This window comes from Gigantopelta aegis, chromosome 14, assembly GCF_016097555.1.
Source record: "Gigantopelta aegis isolate Gae_Host chromosome 14, Gae_host_genome, whole genome shotgun sequence".
Classification (NCBI taxonomy): Eukaryota; Metazoa; Mollusca; class Gastropoda; order Neomphalida; family Peltospiridae; genus Gigantopelta; species Gigantopelta aegis.
The window spans coordinates 42,880,567-42,905,566 of NC_054712.1; the positions used below are offsets into that span (position 1 = coordinate 42,880,567).

At 37.6% G+C, this 25,000-nt stretch overlaps 2 protein-coding genes across 3 annotated transcripts in view; both read left to right on the plus strand.

The window, feature by feature from the left end:
• The window catches only part of LOC121389272, a 29,429-nt gene extending 24,082 nt beyond the window's left edge, over positions 1 to 5,347 (plus strand). Inside the window, exons 4-7 of the mRNA XM_041520870.1 lie at positions 55 to 1,213; positions 3,192 to 3,309; positions 3,971 to 4,125; positions 5,233 to 5,347. Of these exons, the coding sequence (XP_041376804.1) occupies positions 55 to 1,213; positions 3,192 to 3,309; positions 3,971 to 4,125; positions 5,233 to 5,347 (1,547 nt within the window). The remainder of the gene's footprint in view (positions 1 to 54; positions 1,214 to 3,191; positions 3,310 to 3,970; positions 4,126 to 5,232) is intronic.
• A 3,303-nt stretch (positions 5,348 to 8,650) lies between these two features.
• Positions 8,651 to 25,000, plus strand: part of LOC121388465 — a 49,114-nt gene continuing 32,764 nt past the window's right edge. For both annotated transcript variants that reach the window (XM_041519813.1, XM_041519814.1), the window contains exon 1: positions 8,651 to 8,907. The gene's annotated coding sequence lies outside the window, so the exon portion shown is untranslated. The remainder of the gene's footprint in view (positions 8,908 to 25,000) is intronic.

Below are 25,000 nucleotides of genomic sequence, written 5' to 3' on the forward strand. Positions count from 1 at the left end.
CTCTAAATAATCATATGTGTTTAAGTTATTTTATTTATGACACATTATTTTCAGATCTTCACGTGCACCCGCAGATAGATGCTCTAGTAGGAGTCACGTTCGAAGGTGGATCCACAACGCGTACTACTGGCGGAGGAGAAAGCAAACCCTTAACGAGAAATGTTCATTCCAGGAGAACACGCTCGGTAAATGCAACAGAGGAAGATGTTTATCCAACCAATCAGATGCACAGACCCTTTATTCCACCCAATCGGAAAACAAGAAAGTTGGTTTCTCGGCTGCCAGAGGAGAAACGCAAGACAGTGTTACGTCAGATGGTCGACTCGCCAAAGAAAGAAACACACAACCATAAGAATAAAGATACGTGGGCTAAATACGTTCACGGTAAAGTAAAATACAGCAGCAAGAGGAAGATTAAGATTTTGAGGAAGAAGTGGCTTAAGGTGAAGAATGTGACAGATCACAGACGACAGAAGAGAGCTTTTAAAGGTCCATTTGACCAGGTGGCCTTCGATTGCATGAAGCGGATCTTCCGGCACAAGGCGAGCGTTACGGCTCACAACTGCCACACCAAACTAAAGAACTTGTTGTACTTGCCGGGAGACGTGGGTTACGGGTTCGACAGCCAGTTTGAGACAGAAGGAAGAACAGCTTTACGTCTGGCTCACTTTGTGAGTAACTTTCTTCAGAACACGTCGCCAAACGACAACTTTGGTACTCTGCGTGGAGGTGGGCGTCTGCACATGGAACATCTGTTTGGAGAAGTGCTCGCTAACGTCATGGCCAACCACAAGATCGTATCTAGCGGCATATTCTGGGACACACACCAGTTTGTAAACCAAGATGATTCTATTAGAGAATTTTTTGGTCCTTTGGCGTACAAGAAGCAAGGCAGCTTCTACATCATTGACTCTGCAGGACTACCACTGCGCTACGCAGATGAAGACTGGTACAGCATATCAAAATCCAGATGGTCCACCAACGTCAATACTCTTGAAACGTACAAGATGAGATCCATGGTTAGGTCCAATCCAGAGGGAGCCAGTTCCGTCCAGTTTGAGTATTTCCCAATGAGCTACAAGGCCCCTGCATACAAAGATGGCTTCTGGACTCGGCCGACATTTAAATGTGATGGTCGCGTGGACGAGTGGGTTCTCACCTACGTCGTTCCCTTCTTTGGTCTGGGTGGACTCAGAAAGAAGATCAAGTTTAAGTACGAACAAAGTATTGCTTGTTTTACTTCTGTAGGTGAAGACCATAGTAACTTAACATAGTAAAAATAATCTAAATCTAAATCTATATTTATGTAGTTTAAACTTCATTAACACTTTTATCGATATATCTCTATATATTTTTATTTTTTTTGAGGGAGGGGGGGGAGGGGGGTTCTGTGTTTTTATTATTTATTTACTTCTTTCTTTCTTTCTTTCTTTCTTTTAACTGTTATTGCAGTGAATAAACGTTCCAACATATATTCGAAACAAAGAGTACCATATTCTACTAAAATACCATACCGCATCAATCAATCAATCAATATTGGAGTTTTTTGTTTAAAGACACCACTAGAGCACATTAATTCTCAGAGACTTCAAGTAAACAAATTACTTATAGCCAATAATTAATAAATCAATGTGCTCTAGTGGTGTCTTTAACCAAAAAACCGTTCATTCACTAATTATGAATGAATGAATGAATGGATGGATGGATGAATGGATGAATGGATGGATAATGATGATGATAACTAGTTTAACGTGCCCATATACCACTAGGGTTTCGAACACGCCCATCTCGAGTCCGATCTCCGATAAGATCGGTGGCCTGACTCGGGATGGGGGGGGGGGGGGGGGGGGGGTGAAAATGGGCAGAATTTTGAAAATAGCAATTAGTAAAAAAATTAATAGAATAAAGTTTTAAAAAAGAAAAAGGTTACAAGCCAAAAATAAAAAGAATTGACTGCTCGGCCGAATATTAAATAAGAGAAAGAAGAGAGGATCGGACTATTTAATAATATTTTTAAGAAAGAAGTAATTTCGACATACAATTTTGAACGCAGATCTAAAAGTTTAAAGTCCGATCGGTATGTCCACGCGAGTGGCCTCGTTAAGGCCGTTTGGGTGCATAGCTTAAAGGGACGAGATGGGTTGCATCCCGTCAAGAAAACCCCTAGATTGACAGTCGATAGACGTTGAAGGTGTAGTGTTGTGCTGAAATGGATGGATGAAAGGATCGATAGATGAATAAATTAATGTTTAATGACCCAAAACATAACAGCTTAGAAAATAATCTAAATCCATATTTATGTAGTTACTGTTTTATATTTCATTAAGTGTTTCCTGTATATGTATGTATATATATACGAATAGAAAATCCTTCTGTGTTGCAGGCTTCTGACTTTTTATTTATATAATATATACACATATATATATATATATATATATATATCTATATATATATATATATATATATATATATATATATATATATATATATATATATATATATATATATCATATATATCATATATTTTACATCTTCAGTGCATTCAAAGTATGTGATATTTTTCAGATCACATACCTTAAGAATTTGATAACTTTGCAAATTAGATGTAAATTAATTGAGGTCACGGCACTAGGTTTATTGACATTTAAGCAAACGTACTTGGGTGACACTGCCTAATTATTGACGTATGCATTCATAGTCATCAAATAAAAACATTTCAATGGCAATTTGACACTGAAAGCTGTTCAGCGTTCAGAGTTTAATGTAAGGAAACAAAGTTAACGCCCTAAAAGTTTATTTTGATGTATATATTAAAGTATATATTACTCGAAATCCGATAATAGTGCTCACTTTTCGTTTGGTTGTTGAGGTGTTTATTGTATTATTATATATATATATATATATATATATATATATATGTTTCTTGGGGAGGGTTTTGTTGTTTTTGTTATTTCTATTTTGGGGGGGGGGGGGTCTTCTTTTTATATTTTTCGGGGGGGGGGTGTATTTGAACATATGCATGAATGAATGAATAAATGAATGAATATCGACATTAAAATCATTACCGAAAGGTCCTTTTTTAAAAGGTGCGTGTTGCATATAGGTATATAAAGACTAATACAATGCAAATAGATAATGCTGGTATTTAGAAAGTAATAGAATTGTATTCTTAGTCTTCGTCTTATTTCTAGGGGTGTGGTAACTGTGGACGTTCCTCTGGACTTGCTGGAGATTGACCAGTGTCCGAGTCCCTTCTACGTGGCAAACGCCTTCAAGAACACCGCAAGATGTGACCAGATTTCTACATCGGTAAGCATCAAAATCTACATGGCGTAAGGCGTTGTTCTAATATTCAATATAATATCATCTTACTCACATGTGTTTTTCATGAAATTCGTTCAAAGTCCTCACAACACGATACATATAGGTCATTGACAAAACTTTTTCAATTTTCAATTTTTAATTAAAGAATTCCATAATAATTTTGGTTTCGTTTTTTAGTAGTTTTTTTTGTTTAGGGTGGGTGGTTTGTTTTTGTTTTGTTGTTTGTTTTGAGTGATTGTCTTGCATTGGTGTGTTGAACTAAAAACAGCTCTTTTAAACTAAATTAAACTCCTTTTTCGTATTTTCTGATGATAGGGGTGCAACTACCTCCTCTCTTTTTCCCTGTAGATACCGCTTTGATGTAAAGAGTTAAAGGGTTGTTTTTTAACGACACCACTAAAGCACAACGATTTATTAATCATCGGCTATTAGATGTCAAATATTTGGTCATTTTGACATATAGTCTTAGAGAGGAAACCCGCTACATGTTTTCCATTAGTAGCAAGGAATCCTTTATATGCACCATCCCACAGACAGAATAGCACATACCACGACATTTGATATACCAGTCGTGATGTAAACAGATATTGTTCTGGGGATTCACATTTCAAAAATTAATATTAATGTGGTTTTGAATCGTTCACAGTGTAGGAAGCAGAATGGATTTGCGTTCCAGCGTGGTGCCTACCGTTGTACGTGTCGCCAGGGCTTTGAGTTCCCACACAGATACGGCAAGTTCCGGTTCGATGGGTCGTTAATGGAGTTGGAATGGGAAAAGAAAGAAAAGGGTTTATTCAGCAGGTAAGCGCTACGTGTCGTTTGACTGTCGACGTTCTGGAAATCATTCGCCACGTGTCGCTGTTTAAACCATTTGCGCAGAATCCAATATTGATTGTGATATCATTATCAATGTCTGAAATTGGTTATTATTGTTGTTTATTTTGTTGAGTTATTGTTCTTGTAGTACCTTTGGGGGTTTTTTGTTTTGTTTTTTTGTGTGGGTTTTTTTTTTTTGGGGGGGGGGGGGGGGGGTGGGGGGGTTTTTTGTTTTTTTTGTTTGTTGTTGGTTTTGCGCAGAATCCAATATTGATTGTGGTAACGATGTTGTAGTTCAAATTTCGTCTCATTATCAATGTCTGATTTTCGTTATTGTTGTTGTTTATTTTGTTGAGTTATTGTTGTTGTACTTTTGTTTTGTTGTTTCGTCGGTGGGTTTTTTTTTGGGGGGTTGGGGTTTTTTGTGGTGTTTTTTGTTGTTGTTTTGTTTTTATTGTTGTTGTTTTTTCTTTGTGTTTGTTTGTTTGGGGTGGGTTTTTGTTTTTTGTTGTTGTTGTTGTTGTTGTTGTTGTTTTTTGTTGTTTGTTTGTTGTGTTGTTGTTGTGGGGTTTTTTGAGGGGGGGTCTGGATTGTTTTTGTTTTTGTTTTGATTTGGTTTAGTTTGGTTTGATTTGATTTGGTTTGATTTGGTTTTGGTTTGGTTTGGTTTGGGTTTGTTGTTGAGAAGCTAATTTTGGTGAGAAGCTTGTCTTTGTGTGTCTTTTAGTGTACGTGCGCGCGTGTGGTGAGGATTTCGTGTTTTATTTAGTTTTTATTGGCTGCGGTTGTTGTTTCCGGTTGTTGTTTTAGAGGAGTTGTTGCTGTTGTTGTTATTGTTGTTGCTGCTGCTCTTGTTGTTGTTGTTGTTGTTGTTACTGTTGTTGTTGTTTCGACACAAACTAAATATTATAGTTATAGTAGATAGTGATATGTTGTTAGGATGGTTTCCGTTATATCCATTATCTGTTTTCAAAATAAAGCTATCAGTCTCCCACATGGGTAGGAGGTTTCGGGAGAATAAGTGTGTAACTGGAATTTTCTGATTATTTTTTCGCATTTATATTTTCTACATACTTTGACTTTATTTTTCAGATTCGACTGGCTGAAATGTCGTATAGCTGGTTCTGAAACGGTTGTTATTCATCGGATGCTCTTAATGCTAAGCACAGGTATTTCCATCGCGTTGAGATACGTTGTGACATCATAGACGTCATCTTTTATCATCAGTGACGTAGTTCAGGATGACCAGTACTCTCCGGCGCTTTTTGGTAGATTCAGTATCTGTCATTCTAAAGACTACTTGACCTCCTGAACGGGCGACATTTTGGATTCCGTTTGTTTCTTCTTCTTCTATTGTGTTTCTTCATATGGTATTATTTGTAAACATTAATGTATGTTTTGCATCTGTGACCATCTGCTGCAGTTAGTACAAATTAGACAGTACTCTATTGTTGATGACATAGCAACATGAACTGCAACGTCGTTGTTCTTGCCAGGTTCGCTATAACAGATTTAGAGGGTTTTGTTGCAAGAAAAACGTGATGGAAATTTACAGTTGAAGTCGGCCATCACAAATAGATGAACATTCTGCACAAAACTCGAAGTCAAAGTGGCTTTTGCTCTGAATCATGTACCTGGAGGAGGCGACCGCATCAAGAAGATATTTTATAACTCATTTTTAATATGCCCGTTTTTGACAAGTCGTTTCTTGGTGGTGACCGTCCGATATTAAGACTTTAATTGAGTGTAGATGAGAACATACAGGCGATCATTGTGTTTAATTAAAATGTTTAAATGTAGTTAAATGTCCTAATTTTTACTGACGTACTTTTGTGTGAAGTACAAGTTGACGTCACGCTAGTGTCTTACTGGACTTGGTAGTGTGAGTGCATGGCCAGCGTACTTGTCCTTATCTTGAATGCACATGGATTGTTCATGTCAGGTGGGCGGATTTTCTGGTATCCGTGCAATGGATCTCTTTATTCTTTGTTGAATTGGGATGTGGGTTTTTATTTTGCTTTGGATTATTTTGTTTTATTACTGTTGATTTATTTGTTGATGGGGTTGTATTTGTTGTTGGTGTTTTGGGGGAGCTTGGGGTGGTGACATTACAATATTTGCTTATTCTAAAATTATCTATATTCTGTAGTGGAACGTAAAACTTATACATCTAAGTTGTATTCTGTAGTGGAAAGTAAAATATAGATCTGCTTAATTCTCTGTTTTGATTCAGTTAGATTACATAGACATACTGATTCATTGTACACACACACATACACACACACACACACACACACACACAGACAGATATATATATATATATATATAGAGAGAGAGAGAGAGAGAGAGAGAGAGAGAGAGAGAGAGAGAGAGAGAGAGAGAGAGAGAGAGAGAGAGAGAGAGAGAGAGAGAGAGAGAGAGAAGGAACAACGTCACACACATACACACAGGGCCGGATTTAGACCTTGGGGGGCCTGGGGCACTTCAGGTTCGGGGGCCCCTCAACATAGAAATGAAATTACATGGCAAATATAAAAATTAACTAATTTTATAATTATTACGTTTTTTTATAAGGAAGTCCTTAGTCTGGGGGGGTGGGGGCTCTGGCAAGGGGTCCCGGGGCAATTCCCCCTTTTCCCCCTTATACATCCGGCAGTGCATACACATACATATATACGTCAATTCATATCTGCATTTATGGATCACTCAAGGCATGTATACATCCGCCCTAGCCCGAGTACTCTGCCGTTCGGGAACTATCATAACCGTCCAGATGTCCGTCTAAAGTAGTGTCGTCGATTATGTCTTTCAAATTAAACTGGTAGGTAAATATGTTGTAAATATCTATTTAATGTCACTCTACCTAACTTAGTATTTACTTGTTTGGGTTCTCACAAGGTGGTGTTGTGTCAGTTTCATTTACCCTTAAACAAACTGTGAATTTAAAACTACAAGTTAACTGAATATTTTGAATTACAGCATAAATTATTAATCATGATCAGCATCTTTAGTGAATATAAATTCAATACAAGTACATTAGAATTTACACAATCTTGCAACCACTTAAAAGTGCTATATCATAGTTATATGTGAGCATCTGTTTGTGATAAAGATTCTCTAATAAAACAGACCGGTCTCGGTGGCGTCGTGGTTAGGCCATCGGTTAACAGGCTGGTAGGTACTGGGTTCGGATTCCAGTCGAGGCATGGGAATTTTAATCCAGATACCGACTCCAAACCCTGAGTGAGTGCCCCGCAAGGCTCAATGGGTAGGTGTAAACCACTTGCACCGACCAGTGATCCATAACTGGTTCAACAAAGGCCATGGTTTGTGCTATCCTGCCTGTGGAAAGCGCAAATAAAAGATCCCTTGCTGCTAATCGGAATGAGTAGCCCATGAAGTGGCGACAGCGGGTTTCCTCTCAAAATCTGTGTGGTCCTTAACCATATGTCTGACGCCATATAACCGTAACTAAAATGTGTTGAGTGCGTCGTTAAATAAAACATGTTTTTCTTTCTCTAATAAAACGTATTTTCTACTAGTAGATAAAATTATATTGTTAGAATCATTTATGGGCTTATAGTTGAAGGTGTTGTCTTTAAATTTTAAAGCAAAATTTAATTTAACACAAATTATTTGCAATAGCTGTGATTATGCAACTTGGAGATAGCACCTTTAATACATGTGCATAGCACCTTTAATACCGGTATAAAAGACCACACACTCAGAATGGTTCTCGACAGTTTTGCTCAAAAGTTACTTAGAAATGTCTACAAATATGATGTTTTGGAGAGGGATAGGGGTAAACCGTCATCAGAGAAGGTCCCTCACATATTGCAACAGCAATGAAATTAACACGTCCATCAAAACCATTTTATAGTCTGTTCCAATAAAGAGCACAAATCATCTGTTTACTAACATTTTTCTTTTAATTTCAAGAGTAAACGCCACCGTGTACATCAATGAGAACCCAAACAAGTAAATGCTAAATTAGGTAGTGTATCATTAAATAGATATTTACAAAATATTTACCTGTCAGTTTAATATGAAAGACATAATCGACGAAAAGTTTATTCTATTTCCGACACTACTTTAGCTCTCGAACGGCAGAGTACTCGGGATAACATCCACCCATACACACATGCATGCGTTCATGCATATGTACGTACATGCAGGCAGGAAGGCATGTATGTATATAAACAAGAACGCACGCATACACACACACACACACACACACACACACACGGATATAATATATAGATATATCGATACATAGATACATACATAGATAGATAGATAGATAGATAGATAGATAGATAGATCATGTATACAGTGAGATAGGGAGACATGGCGAGTGACATGAGCAGATACCGATACCACCAATAAGGGTGTTTAGCACGAGACAGGACAGTTGGGAAGTGAAGCAAAGCGTGCAAAACCAGCACACGGTTTGTCGCACTAGAATCAACCGGGTCAATGAATGGAGAAGTATTTTAATATGAGACTCGGTTAGAATATCGTCTATCTATATCTAGATCAATCTGTAATACACGGCTTGTCTCGTTTGTGTTTTAACGCTCATCCTGATTCTGGTATTTGAACGCATGCGCGAGACATGTTTTACATAATAGACCATGTAGGGATGACGCCGGGCAGTACTTGAGACTAGTATTGAAGACGCGTTCTGTGCCACACTGGAAATACAAATGGAAATAAAATCAGTTCCCTAGAGAAAAAATCCATCTCCATTCTCCGCTGGCAAGACAAGTAAGTCAACTGTAGCGCAACCATAACCAAAACTAAATTGACCACACTTTGTTAAATTGAAAACATATTTTATTGCACATAATATATATATAAAGTTCTCAAAAGCACACAAAAGTATTGGGCACAAGTTATCCAACTTACGAGGAGGCCCTCTCCTAATTACAAACATTAAATTGTGTAATAGTGGCGACTGCAATTTTCGATAAATCAATCCATCAATCAGTCAATCAACAAAAGTAAACTTTGATGACAACTACAAAGACTTTTTCCCTCCCTTCTTTGACTTAAATTTTATTCTGAAATATGCTTAATATACCATTCTTGTTGCCATTGTTTGTGATGAAATGTATATTTAAAAACGTAAAGTACTTTCGGCAGCGGGATTTAGGTCAGTCGGTTGAGTGCTCGCTTTAGGTACTGTCGTCGCAGGATCCAACCACCTCGGTGGATCCATCCAACCAGTGCACCACAACTGGTAAAATGCCGTGGTATGTGCCTTCCTGTCTGTGGGAAAGTGCATAGCAAAGCTCCTTTGCTGCTAATGGAAAAATGTAGTAGGTTTCCTCTGATTACTATGTGTCAGAATTACCAAATGTTTGGCATTCAATAGATGATGTTTAATTAATCAACGTGCTCCAGTGGTGTCGTTAAACAAAATAATCTTTATTTAAAGAAGCGTCATTAATATAGGTATTTATTTATTGGCCAGTCCAATTCTAAAAATTGGAAAATATTGTTTATATTTTAAAAAAAGAGTTTAAAAAAAAGAAATTAAGATGCAAAGTCATTGTTAATTATACTAGTGGCGTGACCACAAAGGTTTAGTAGACATTCTTGATGTGTAGCCGGGCATATTTTAAAACATTAGTTGTGGTGTCGGATGGAATTTGAAACTTTGCCCTTGTATTCCTTTTAAATCATTCGCATTAAAAACTAAAGTAATATAGTTTTGTAGGAGGCAGGAGGAGCAGAATTATTACTATGCATAACACATTTATTAATTAATCCATTTTGATTTAGCGAATTGTAAATAGTGTTGGTGTCGGACACTGATAGAAATGAAAGATGCCAACTTAACAGAATCAATGCAACATTCCATCAAAAGTATATGAGAGAACTTTGATTAACCAAAGATTTTGTTTCATAACTAAGAAACATGTTTGAAATCTATATTAACTACCTTACTTCTCTGATTAACCCTTTGTCTTCGATCGGCTCTTTAGTTTTGGTTTTGTTATACCACACCTTGATGATATATATATATATATATATATATATATATATATATATATATATATATATATATATATATATATTTAAAGTGGGGTTTTTCATCATTATACTTCATTAAGAAATGACAGTCATGGCTCTTAAACGGGCATTCCTCACTTTACAAACATTTAAAGATGTCCCCTGCTAAGAAGGCTTTTAATGAATAAAACTGGATATTAATTACATTTTCTTGCTTAAAATGTTTGTACACCATGTGTTTCTGGTATTCCTAATGTTTATAATAGCTTAAACGGGATTTTTGTTTTTTTTACATGTATGAAATTGTTGACGGCAAAATCTAGTTTGAGCTGCTAATTTGAATGTTTGGGTCCGGTGTTGACCACTTCTGAAATACGCCTAGCCATTGTAACTTCTGCGGCTAATGTATCTCTCTTTTTAAGTATTAAAATTGAGCATCGGTTTCATTTTTTTGTTTTTTTGTTACAACATAAATGCTTGTGCATCCAATGTTACGATATCAATGTGTATTTTCAATATGTCCCATTCTTAATGTCCGTGTATCCAATATATTTTTGGTTATTCAGCATTAAACTGGATTTTACCGTCCATTAATTTTGTATGCATTAAAAGTACTTCGCCCTCAAAAATAATTTGAGCAACATTTCTGTATAATACTTAAAATTTATTGTTTGAAATATTCTATGGGCACCTGCATGCGTATTCCAACAACCCGTTAAAGGTGCATACTACCAAATCAAATCCCATAAACGACAATAGTAACATATGTGGCTAAAACTCCTACCTGCAGCGTATCAATTGACATAAACGCCACGGATATAAATACTACCACCCCTCACCCTTAAAGTGAATCAGAAAAAAAATGGGGGTCAAGCTGCTCATTTCTGAGATAACGGGTAGCGTCTATGACTACCCTAGTTTCGCACAAAATTCCAGTACTTTTTTTACAGGTACCCCATACATGCTTCAAGCACAAGGCTACTTGACACAGTGGTACTAGATGAAATAAAAGTATTGATACATTTTTTGCCCAACACACAACACACTCACATTTATCACCAATCATAGGACTTGTGGTGTTCACTTCTCTATCAAAAGTTGGGTGCACCTCGAACTTTGACCCAGCCGGAAGTTATTTGGTTTAGTACTACCTATAGTGGCAGTCCTCGTACAGACGGAAAAAGAAAGAAATGTTTTATTTGACGACGAACACAACACATTTTATTTACGGTTATATGGCGTCAGACATATTGTTAAGGACAACACCGATATTGAGAAAGGAAACCCGCTGCCGCCACTTCATAGGCTACTCTTTTCGATTAGCAGCAAGGGATCTTTTATATGCACCATCCCACAGACAGGGTAGTACATACCACGGCCTTTGATATACCAGTCGTGGTGCACTGGCTCGAACGAGAAATAGCCCAATTGGCCCACCGACGGGGATCGATCCCACACCAACCGCGCATCGAGCGAGCGCTGTACCACTGGGCTACGTCCCGCCCTCGTACAATCTAATTAAAATTAGCTCCACTATTACATGTGGAAATAACAGCACCCCGTTGGAGTTCATCTCCGGTTGACCTTTCATTCGACCAATCAAAACCTTACTTGCAAAATCATGCCAGTGATTTGAAAAGAATTTTAAAACATTCGGGATTATGCCGAGGGTATACGAAATGATTCGGGTGAATTACGAAGTATGCCGGAAACTAATTTCAATATAAAATTTTATATAAAATTCTTTTCAAGACTAGACCAACAAGTTGCCTATTGCATAAATAGTCTCGACCGATATTTTTTGAATTTGTAACGTTATAAAAGGCGAAGTGTAATTGGTTGATATTTAAATTGTTATTTATAGAAGAATGGGAGTCCACGCAATGTTGTTAGATCTACTGGTGAGACCAGTAGAGCTAATTTTAATCAGATTGGCCCTCGTATAGACGGAGTTGGAACTATATACCGTGGTCAAGTTGAGCTCTTCTTCGTAGACCAAGCACCAGACTGAGATTTAAAGCTGCATGTACTCACGACTCTAACAACTTCTTTTGAAGTCAGTCGTGTGCAGGGATACGGTATTGTAAAAGCTAATGATTAGTAATCGACACGAATGTTACGGCTTCTGTTACACACGATAATGTTTGTTTTCGTGTATTACTGGCGAGTAGGTTAGCTCATACACACTATCGTCAATTTTCTCAGAAAAAACTCCACAACAAACAAACAAGCAAGCAAAAAACGAAGCCTTCGTTGTAAGGGCGCAGTACATTTAAAAACACATTGTTAGAAGGTAAAATGTAGCTTGAATAAAACAAACATTACGATGGCAAGACATATTGGATATACTCTTATGTTCCAAGAAAACAAATTTAATTAATATATAGTGTTAATACTAAATTCAAAAACATGCTACAGTAGCTATAAAGTCGGAAAAGTTTGTTTTAAAGGGACATTTCTGAGTTTGGTGCATTGTAAGATGTTTCCAACTAATAAAATATTTCTACGATTAAACTTACATTTTAAATATATGTTCTTGTTTCGAATATCAATGTCTGTATATTCAATGTGTTTCTGGTCGTCTTAATATTTGTAAGAAGCCCAAACTGGATTTTGTCTTCAAATAATTTCGTACGTACGAAAAAAACATATTTTAGGAAATAAAATTAAATTTACGCTAGTACAAATATTAAAACGATCAGAAACACGTTTACTATACAGCCACTAATATTTTATGCAGGAAATATATTTGATATGCAATTACAATCGTTAAAAAGTCTCTGTTTGTCGATAACATCTTTAAGATTGCAGCAAACTCAGGAATGTCCCTTTAAAGGGACATTCCTGAGTTTGCTGCAATTTTTAAGATGTTATTGACGAACAGAGACTTTGTAACGACTTTGTAATTAAATATCAAGTATATTTTTCTGCATAAAATATTAGTGGCTGCATATTAAACGTTTGTATTTGTACTAGGTTAAATTTCATTTTATTTCCTAAACAATTGTTTTTAATAATATTACGTACGAAATTATTTGAAGACAAAATCCAGTTTGGGCTTCTTACAAAATATTAAGACGACCAGAAACACATTGAATATACAGACACTGATATTTTAAACTAGAAAATATATTTAATATGTAAATGTAATGGTAGAAATATTTTATTAGTCGGAAACATCTTACAATGCAGCAAACTCAGAGATATCCCTTTAAGTAGATGTTTTGCGCTGGAACATGCTATGTTTAGTGTTTGCGTAACCGCGATGTGCAGTTGTTGCAGTTCAACAAAACAGTTAAAGTTAAAGTTTTGTTTAGTTTAACGACACCACTAGAGCACATTGATTTATTAATCATCGGCTATTGGATATCAAACGTTTGGTAATTCTCACATATAGTCTCAGAGAAAACCTGCTACATTTGTCCATTAGTAGCAAGGGATATTTTAGTTGCACCATTCCACAGACAGGATAGTACACACCACGGCCTTTGATATACCAGTCGTGGTGCGTTGGCTGGGACAAAAATAACTCACCGACGGGGGTCGATTTTGAGTGCGTCGTTAAATAAAACATTTCTATCTATCTATCTATCTATCGATAGATAGATAGATAGATAGATAGATAGATAGATAGATAGATAGAAATGTTTTATTTAACGACGCACTCAAAACATTTTATTAACGGTAATATGGCGTCAGACATATGGTTAAGGACCACACAGATATAGAGAGAGGAAACCCGCTGTCGCCACTTCATGGGCTACTCTTTTCGATTAGCAGCAAGTGATCTTTTATATGCACATCCCATTGACAGGATAGCACATACCACGGCCTTTGATGTACCAGTCTTGGTGTACTGGCTGGAGCGAGAAGTAGTCCAATAAGCCCACTCACGGGGATCGATCCTAAACCGACCGCGCATCAAGCGAGCGCTTTACCACTGGGCTACATCCCGCCCCCATCACGGACTATTGGTGGCCGCTCAAATAGTTTGCATCATTGATGCTGGTGGGACTGGTTTACAAGTCAAACCAGGACGATGACTTACCTTTCTTTAGAAAGGTCATGAGACACAAATTCATATTATTCAGAATGTTTCAAGCCAAAGGCGTATTGTCTCCTCTTCTTTTTCTTTTTTTGTAGGGGCGGCAGGCTGATTTTTGCACAAATTAAACAAAAATGTCCGAATCTGGATAATGAATGAATGAATGAATGCTTAACGACACCCCAGCACGAAAAACACATCAGCTATTGGGTGTCTGGATAATGACGTCAATTCAGTTGATTACTACCAAACAGCTACATGTATATAGGTTACAAACGAATAACTATTAATTTTCACATAGATTACAACTAATATAATGAGTAGAGTGATGAAAGAAAGAAATGTTTTATTTAACGACGCACTCAACACATTTTATTTACGGTTATATGGCGTCAGACATATGATTACGGAAACCCGCTGTCGCCACTACACGGGCTACTCTTTCCGATTAGCAGCAAGGGATCTTTTATTTGCGCTTCCCACAGGCAGGATAGCACAAACCATGGCCTTTGTTGAACCAGTTATGAATCACTGGTCGGTTTACACCTATCCATTGAGCCTTGCGGAGCACTCACTTATGGTTTGGAGTCGGTATCTGGATTAAAAATCCCATGCCTCAAATGGGATCCGAACCCAGTACCTACCAGCCTGTAGACCGATGGCCTAACCACGACGCCACCCTAGCCGGTAAAACAGTGATGAAATACGTGATGAGAAGGTTTTAGGCCTGCTTATTTTGACCCAGACGTCTTCTTCGTTTTTGCCGTGGGCGGGATTTAGCTAAGTTGGTCGAGTGCTCGCTTGAGGTACTTGTGTTCCAGGATCGAACCACCTCAGTGGATACATTCAACTGACTGGGGGTTTTTCTCATTCCAACCAGTGCACCACAACTGGTCAAAGAAGATGATATGTGATTTCTTGTCTGTGGGAAAGGGGATATAAAAGATCCCTTGCAGCATTAGGAAACATGTAGTGAATTTTCTCTTAGGACTGCATCCAATAGCCGATGATTAATTAATCAATGTGCTCTAGTGGTGTCGTTAACAAAACAAACTTTAATTTTTGTCATCGTTATTTTTCCCCGAATGCGAAGATTTGCACCAACACTGGGGGTGGTGGTGCAGGTGACCCCCCCCAGACCCCCCCCCCCCCCCCCCCCCCCCGACCCCTATATCGTACGTTCATGTCTCGTAGTCCCAATACCATAAAGGTGTATACTACCAAATCAAATCCCATAGACGACAATAGTAACATGTGTGGCTAAAACTCCTACCTGCAGCGTATCAACAGACATACACAGCACGGATATAAATACTACCACCCCCCCCCCCCCCCCCCCCCCCCCCTTAAAGTGAATCAGAACAAAACTGAGGGTGAAGCTGCTTATTTCAGAGATAACGGGTAGCGTCTATGATTATCCTAGTTCCGCACACAATTCGAGTACTTTTTCACAGGTATCCCAAACATGTTTCAAACACACGGCAAGGTACTAGATGAAATAAAATTTCATACATCTTTTTCCCAGATGAAGCTCTTTTTTTTTTTTCTTTTTTTTTTACAACCAACACACTCACATTTATCACCAATCACAGGACTTGTGGTGTTAACTTCTCTATCAAAAGTTGGTTGAACTTTGACCCAGCCAGAAGTTATTTGGTTTAGTACTACCATAAAGGTGGCCTGATGTCGGGTCCACTAAGATATTAATGTCAGCTTTAATGGAAGAGATCGTGAGAAACGCGTCGAATGTTAAATCAAGAACCCATTTCTAGTTTAATGAAAACCGTGAATGCAAAATGCAACAACCAGGTGTTTGTTTTTTTGTGGGGGGGTTTTTGTATTATTATTATTATTATTCCAAACATGCATGCAAATACATTTCAATATTTAATTGCACAACTCATGAGTTTGTTTCATTATTGTGCAACGATTCAGCAGGTGTTTTCGTAATTCCCATGTATCGGTCTTTCTATTTGTTATGGTCGTTTCGCCGCTGTAGGCTACGTATCACACTAGACTTAAGGTTGGATTCTATGAAAGGCGCTACAATCACCTAGGTACTCCAGTTACCGATATAAATACGTCTGCCCAGGCCATTCCCCCGAGCGCTGGTTTTGTTGATGAAAACAAATGAACCAGGCCAGTGGAATAGAGCTTAGGCTGAAAGCCACTGACCCTTATCACGAAGCAGTAAACAAAATAATGTCAACTATTTGAAATTTTAAAGTACACTGACTTGCAACTTGTTGCTGTCATAGTGGATTTTTAGGCTAATCCAATGTGTTTCTGGTCATCTTAATGTTCGTAGTAGCTCAAAATATATTTTATGCATACACAAAAAAGGCCCGTATCTCGAGGTGTAGGTCAGCGATATGATAGTTATTTAGATTATCGTATTACATGAGGAAAAAAAGGAATTAACAGTCGGTTTAGGATCGATCCTCGTCGGTGCGCCCATTGGTATGCCAATACATCGGTTCCCTTTTGACACAAACGGATTAAGAGTCCACCATCACATTATACAGACGCGCATTTGTGTATTGGTTTATGGGCTATTTCTTGTTCTAGCCAGTGCACCACGACTAGTATATCAAAGGCCGTGGTATGTGTTATCCTGTGTCGAATGGTGCACACAAAAGATCCCTTACTACTAATGGATAAAATTAGCGGGTTTCCTATCTAAGACTATATGCCAAAATTACCAAATGTTTGACATCCAATAGCCGATGATTAATAAATCATTGTGCTCTAGTGGTATCGTTAAACAAAACAAACTTTAACTTTTAAAAAAGGAATTATAAACGAAAATACATACCATAGAGTCTTGGTTTAAAAAAAAGCAATTTTGTAGGCGTATCCACTGAGCTTTTTCTGGTATAGAAATAGAAAATAACTAGTTAATGAGGTGGACATACCACGAAAACGATTTAGAAATTGTTGGCAGTTTTAACGATCTTGGGATCTGTCTTCATTATAGTGGAAAATGTAATACCGCTCAGAAGGTAATATGCAACCAGGTAGAAAAGCTATGGCTGCTCTATTTGGTAAAACTGGTAACTATTTTTTAAATGCAGAAACATTACTATCACTGTTTGATACATATGTTAGCAGTATTTTAAAATAAGGCTGTGAAGTTTGGGGTTTTAACAAAGCAAATAGTCACGAGATCCTACATTTACAATTCTGTAAATGTATTTTAGGCGTGAAAAGAGCACTACTAATATGATGGTCTATTTTGAATTAGGTAGATCATCTTTGTACATAAATCCGTATTGTTAAATATTGGTTAAATTTGTTGAATACTAATAACTGCATTTTGAAATAGGGTTATGCCACCCTATATGACGAGTGCATAAGAAAACCACGTTCTGTTAACTGGGTTAGGCAAACACGAGACATTCTTCTCACTGATGGTTTTGGTCACATATGGTATACTCAAAATGTAGAAAATTGCTATACATTTATATCAATATTCTAACAGAGAATGACTGATCAGTTTATGCAATCAATGTATGCTGTATTCAACAATTCTCCAAAATGTCTGTTATACAAATTCGTTGTTAATAATTATTGCCTACAACCTTACCTTCAGAAACCTATTGCCCTGGGCCCCGTTCCACGAAGCGATCTTAGCCCTAAGATCAGCTTAAGTCCAGGGTTCGAACGTAACGGTCGCCCGATCGCCCCTGGCGAGTGAAAACGACGACTGGCGACTGAAAACCCATAGTAAGGTTGCCCGCCTGGCGACCGATTTTTTTATATATTTTTTTTAAAATCAATAATTAATAAATAAATAAAAGTACAGCTATGTAGCCTATTTTGCACCATGAAAAAGTGTAGGTCTGCTTTTACATATAAACATATGCCCAATATATAATAAGAATAGGTGTAAGGTAAGTTAAGTGGCATGTAAAATTGGGCACAAATTCATGTCGACAAGATTCAGCCCTAGTTATGTGTACACGTCATAGATCGTATCCACTGAACATTATATTTTAGGTTGTTTTTTTTAATTATTATTATTTCATTGAGATGGGGTGGGGGGAGGAAGGGGTTGTGTCGGTTATACCAGTGCTCAACGTTTGGTGAACGCAAGCATCTTTGTTTGTTACCGGCCACCGGTCGTGGTTAGGCCATCGGTCTACAGACTGGTAGGTACTGGGTTCGGATTCCAGTCGAGGCATGAGATTTTTAATCCAGATACCGACTCTAAACCCTGCGTGAGTGCTCCGCAAGGCTCAATGGGTAGGTGTAAACCACTTGCACCGACCAGTCATCCATAACTGGTTCAACAAAGGCCATGGTCTGTACTATCCTGCCTGTGGGAAGCGCAAATAAAATATCCCTTGCTGCTAATCGGAAAGAGTAGCCCATGTAGTGGCGACAGCGGGTTTTCTCTCAAAATCTGTGTGGTCCTTAACCATATGTCTGACGCCATATAACCGGAAATGAAATGTGTTGAGTGCGTCGTTAAATAAAATATTTCTTTCTTTTTTTCTTTCTTTCTTTGTTGGAAATTAAATAATCGGGAATTATATAATTCTATTATCTAATTTAATATGAAACGCTAAGCGATTTCGCAAACCTAACACGTGCGTAGCTCGTGTTCTAACTTCTAACACGTGCATAGTTCGTGACCCATCACGTGCATAGTTCGTGTTTACCACTAGTGGCTCATCGCGTTATTTATTTAAAGAGTGGGTTGGTTGAGTGCATGAAAATACTCAAAATAAATGTTTTCTCTTATAATCTGTTGCAATATTGTTATTTTAGAAAATATTATTCGGGCAAGTGAAAATAGATCCAGGCAAGTGAAAGTGCTGTCACCACTTGCCCGGATGGCAACTCAAAAAAAAAAGTTAAGCGCAGACACTGTAAGTGCATAGGGTAGCTATGCGCCTACGGTAATCTTAGGGCTAAGGTTGCTTTGTAAAACCGGGCCCTGAAATACAAACTTATTTTGAGTAAATGTAGATTATCTTCCCATAATCTCTTTTAAAAACGGGCAGATACCACAATATTGACAGGAATAATAGAATTTGTAGTCTGTGCAATATAAATGTAGTAGAAGACGAATAGCACATTGTTCTAGTGTGTCCGTTCTACAGTAACATAAGAGATATACGTGCGCGCGCATACATACAACAGGCCTACATGCATATGGCCTCAGATTACAGTTATCTTCCCATTTGGTTGACCAAAAATCCGGAAATTTGACCGCGCAAGTAGTCTGGTGTTTGTGATTATTTCAAGGCAGACAGCTATGAAGTGGCAACTGTTTGACTGAAGTGATAGGGGATAGCATGTAGTTTGTAAACATGTGTAACTTGTTGACATTGAAGACTTGTTTGTGGTAATTCCGGCCCATGCAAAAGTAGTGCTTTTTGTGTAAAATGGGTGTACTCCGGCCTGGTTTAGAGGGTGTGTCTGTTTAAACCAATATGCTAGGAGAAAGAGTTGGACAACAGGGGTTGTCCTTTTCAGGGTATGTGTCCCCCATGCAGGCAAAGGTACATACAAAACTTCACGGGCCTGCTGATATTAATAAAAATGTTATAGCCACTAATTGTGGTCTGAGGCCATATTATACACCGTGACACGCACACACATACACACATAAACATGTACGTCATCGCGTTCATGTAGAATAACACTGATAAATGATATGGTGATAAAATAAGGAAGCGAAACTTATGTTTAGTATGTTTAGACTTTCATGTTTGTATATTACGTTTTAACATTGTTTCACTAACGATTCAAGCGGTAGAGAGTGATACAAGACAGAACTTACCTAATCCACGATGCCATCACAAACAACTCAGACTAGGTTCAGGAATTGTGCATCCGTATGTGTTTTTTCTGTTTCTTTTAAATGCTAGAACACTGAGATGTGTGTCCAGGATAGCTTGGTTGAACTTTAATGGGATATAAGCACGAAAATAAAGTTGAACTGAACTGAACTAGAACATGTCTTAATGATGCTACTTTCAATTTACCTACCGGCCTATTCTTTAACACTCGGATATTATGTTCAATTAAAAATAATAATAATAATCACAAAAAGAGAGAAAGAAAGAAAAAAAGAAAGAGAACGAGAGAAAGAAATTACAATAAAATTTAATAACAAAACACAAGCGACTGAATAATTTGATTTATAAAACAACAATAACCGGGGCCGAAACGTCTGGGGTCGAATGTGTAGCGGGGTCGAAACGTCTCGAAAGCATTAGATACATACTAGTATTATTCGAATCCGGGTCGTTTCGCCCTAAAACCATTTCGAACTCTGCGTTGTTTCGCCCTTAGTCCTATTCACCCAGAGTTGATTCGCCCTAAATCTCATTCGTACCGAGTCGTTTAACCTCAGCTGGGTATGTAATATATTTAATAAGAAACCACAGCACATAGTAGTATGCAGTGTGACTGTTCATAAATTAATTATTAATGTGAATACATTGTCTGTATATTATCTATGGCCTGTACGTATTTCATGTATATGACTTGAGTAAATGATACTGGAAATAAACAAAATTATAATATTATTTTTATCCGTAAATATAAACACGCAATGTGTGACATCTAAAAATCAATGTATATAGGACAAATCAATAAATAAATGTACTTTATTAACAAAATAAAAATTAGTGCGAATCGAAACATGGGGCGAAACGACTCGGTTAGAGGTACGAATCAACCCTATTCAAAACGACTCGGGTGAACTAGTAATAAGGGTGAAACGACCTGTTACCATATTATTTTGTTAACTGCAAACTTAAACATTTCATCAATGTGTTATATAAAAAAATATCAGAGTGAAGGGATTTATTAGAAATTACTCCCATTGTGTGATGCAGAAGCCCTTGCCGAAGTGATGATAGCTGAGTACCTCGCCCCTGGTTTCATTGAAAACTGGTCTGGTAGACGTGTTCAGAGTAACGTTCCCGCCGAGGCCAAGTGTTTGATTGGTATCACGGTTCATCGAAAAGGCACCGTGACACTAGCTGTACTTTAAAGATGTTTACCGACAGCCGCTGGCTGAACACACAACATGACAGGTATGGCAAAGAAAGGATTGCTTGGCTAGTGTCGCGATTCTCCGATCCATCTATAACTCGTTCCGCCTAAATTATTATAATCCAAAGGTTGTAATAACCAACTGCTCAAGCGCGGCAATTGTTGGTCCTTTTCGGTGGTTTTCCATTAGATATTTGGTGTATCACCAGTTCGAGGGAAATATAGCTAATAACACAACACAGAAGGGACTGAGTAAATTTTGTTATGTTTAAATGAAAATAAATCAAGGCTCCCTCTTGTTAAAAAAATTCGCCCTCTCAAAATTTGTGAGAGAAGTGACTTCGCTCTATTTGGACCGCGCGTGAGGCATGCATAATAGTGTTATCATCAATGAATGAATGAATGAATGAATGAATGAATGAATGAATGAATGTTTAACGACACCCCAGCACGAAAAATACATCGGCTATTGGGTGTCAAACTATGGTAATGCAAATAAATAAAGTGATGATCAACATCAACATAAAAATTCAAGGTTTAAACAAAAACAGTGTAAAGAACTGTGCAAAAATACAAATACAAATATCACAGAATTTTACGGACACCGAATTTTACTCTAAACTTCAATTTGTGCTGTATTGGCCATTCTCAAAAAAATTTTTACACCCCTGCACCACGGTGAGGTTACAGCACGCGCAGGGGTTATCATCAAAGCAGCAACCTAATTTCTTGATCCTCTTGGTGAAACGAACAAACAATTTTCACCAAAATCATCTTTATTTAATATTGGACATATTAACGGGGAAGGGGGTGGGGGCGAACTCAGAAATAGTTGAGACAGCAAAACATATATTTAAAAAATCGCAGAATGGGTCTACTGAGGTGATTCGATCCTATGACGCAACTACCTCAGGCTAGCGCTCAACCGACTAAGCTAGATCCCGCCTGGGAAAACTGGGAGCGAACTGGCTTGGGTACGAAACGGCTGGTACCTTTGACGAATGACTTGGATCATGTGTTTTAATTCTTCATACTGTTATTTAATGGACAATTTAATGATAAGAGACAGTTAATACAGATCGATGTGTTTCCCGATATTGACCACCCTCCACCCTCCCAATTCAAAAATAAAATCAATGAACCTGCTATTCTACGTCATTCATTATTTTTTCGCGGGAATTTGACGTCACTGTAATTTATGTCGATACTCTATTTCAGCACAATTTTACATTTAAAACGAATCTAAACATACAAATGGAATCAAATTCGCCACTCTTAATCACTGGTTAGACATTTAACCGCAGGTCAGAGCTGCTTTACCTTTAACCCAGGGTTAGGGTATTTTAACTCATGGTTAGCGCTAACCAACGTTCGAACAACGCATTTTTCAATCGGTGATTAAATTTAACTCTGGGTTAGGCACTTAACCCAGGGTTAATGCTAACCCAGGTTTCGAACAACCGCGCCCTGTATATACGAATAGATTCTCAGACGATACGTTGGTAGTGGCAGTCCTTATAGAAGTATTTAAAGGGTGCATTATTCTAAAGAATGGCTCTCCTGCAAATGAAACACCTATCAGTAATCCATAACAGCAAGCCGTCTTGCCATTGTTGATTTGACGTTTTGACTATTCTGTGCAGAAATATGAGTTTGATTACTAGTGGTTTCGACATTTAGATTATAACAGCAGACCATGTCACCCTTGTAGAGACGACGTTTTGACTGTCCTGTGCAAAGATACGATTTTTATTATGTAATAGATTATATTCCTGCCTTCGTCATTTCGAGTATAGTAGGATAAAAACTAGGTAATTTGTAAAGGAATGTCTGCATAAAGATAACTCAGTGTATGTCTGCCTCCCAGAACAGGGAGGGTGTTGTAGAAAATTCCTCCCTCACAATGTTTTCTCAACCAGCTTGAAAGTGTCTCAGAAAGCATTTTATGAGAATCTTCCATTCTTAAAGCTGACGATAAAACATGCGCCTGACAAGTGGCATTAATTCATCTTTTAAGCGCAATACAAGTCTTAATGGTTGAAAATTACACCTGCTTTGTCTCAATCAAGACAGTACATACCACGGCCTGATGTACCGAATAGAAAGAGAAATAACCCAATGGATCCATCACTGCGATGGGGTATCGCCATTCAGATCACGTCATGTTAAGCACTGTTGTTTTGTCTCAAAAAGTGTCATCTGGTCTACAGAAATTTAACAAAAACTCACTTTCGCTAAATACGTTATTATATGCCAAGCAGCAGCAAGATACACTTGTCCTACACAGGACAGCACATACCACACAGTGCAAAGGGTGGAATGGAAAATTAACTGAGTTCCTTGACTAATATATCAGAAGACCAGTCTACCACTAAAAATATATCTCTCTCCAACTGACCTATGTCATTCTCTACCATTGATCTATGTCACTCTCTACAATTGACATATGTCACTATCACTAACCTATATCGCACTCTCCCACTGACCTAGGCTGCTCTCTATCACTTACCTATATAGACCTTTATTACTGGCATAGGTTACTTTCTACCACTGATCTATATCGCTCTCTACCACTGACCTATACCGCTCTCTACCACTGACCTCTATCGCTCTCTACCACTGACCTCTATCGCTCTCTACCATCGATTTAATATATTATGCCCTCAATCGCTATATCAAAATACCATACAGTGTGTGTCTATACATGCATACATATATATTTACGTGTGTGTGTGTGTGTGTGTGTGTGTGTGTGTGTCTCTGTGTGTGTGTGTACCATCGACGTCCCAAACTGCGTTCACCTAACGACAAAAGCACGAATACGATATTTACGGAAATACTATTCTACATTTTTCTGATACGATACGTCAAACAAAATAGATTACAATCAGTTAACTTTAAAAATCATCAATGTGGATGTAAAGCAAATCTATTCTAGTAAACAAAAGTGAAATACCCGCCAGTAAACAGGAAATAGTACAACGTTTCTAACTGCGTTCAGGCGCATGCGTTTGCAAAACGTATAGTACCGCGCATGTGCGGTTCGTCATTTTTCATTTTTAAGGCCACTACATGAATAAATATATGTTTCTTAACTATGCATAGTTGACGAACACTTAGTTTAATATTATTTTAAAGGAAAAATTCAATTTGTTAAGCGTTCTGGTCCGGTCCGCGTTTTACCAACACACATCGCTAACATTTGATGTCAATACTGATAGGCATTACGTTTACACTAGTGAATAGTTTGTAAAAGATCTTTTTTTTTGATGAATTGATTCTTAATTAACACAATTTATACACTCAAAATTATTTACAATTGTTATGAATGGATTATGAATACTATTTACTAAAATAGAGGCACAAAAATGTAGTATACCTTTTGCAGATCGAATATAATAATGGAATTTTTTTTCTAAGAACAGCAATGGTGTAGCCAGCATGAGGAATTTCCCCATATTTATTTTATTTTTCCCTTGAAACTGATATTTATTTTACAGGTCTGGGTTTTACCTCGGCGTTTTATCCTCTCTGGCTACACCCCAGAACAGGGGTCTTAAAAATCGTAAACAATAAATGCTTTGGACTTGTTGATCTGGCACGTGTTAGGTCATGAGACACGCACCGAATGTTAATTATCTTTCTCCATTTAAGTCCATTTCTACGAGTCATGTGCACCCGATATCGGTAATGTTAAGGAATAAACAAAAAGGACTTAATAGTTTTAGGCGTTTGTAAAGTTTTGTATTTAGATACTTACTTGTCTGAACTTTATTGTTTATG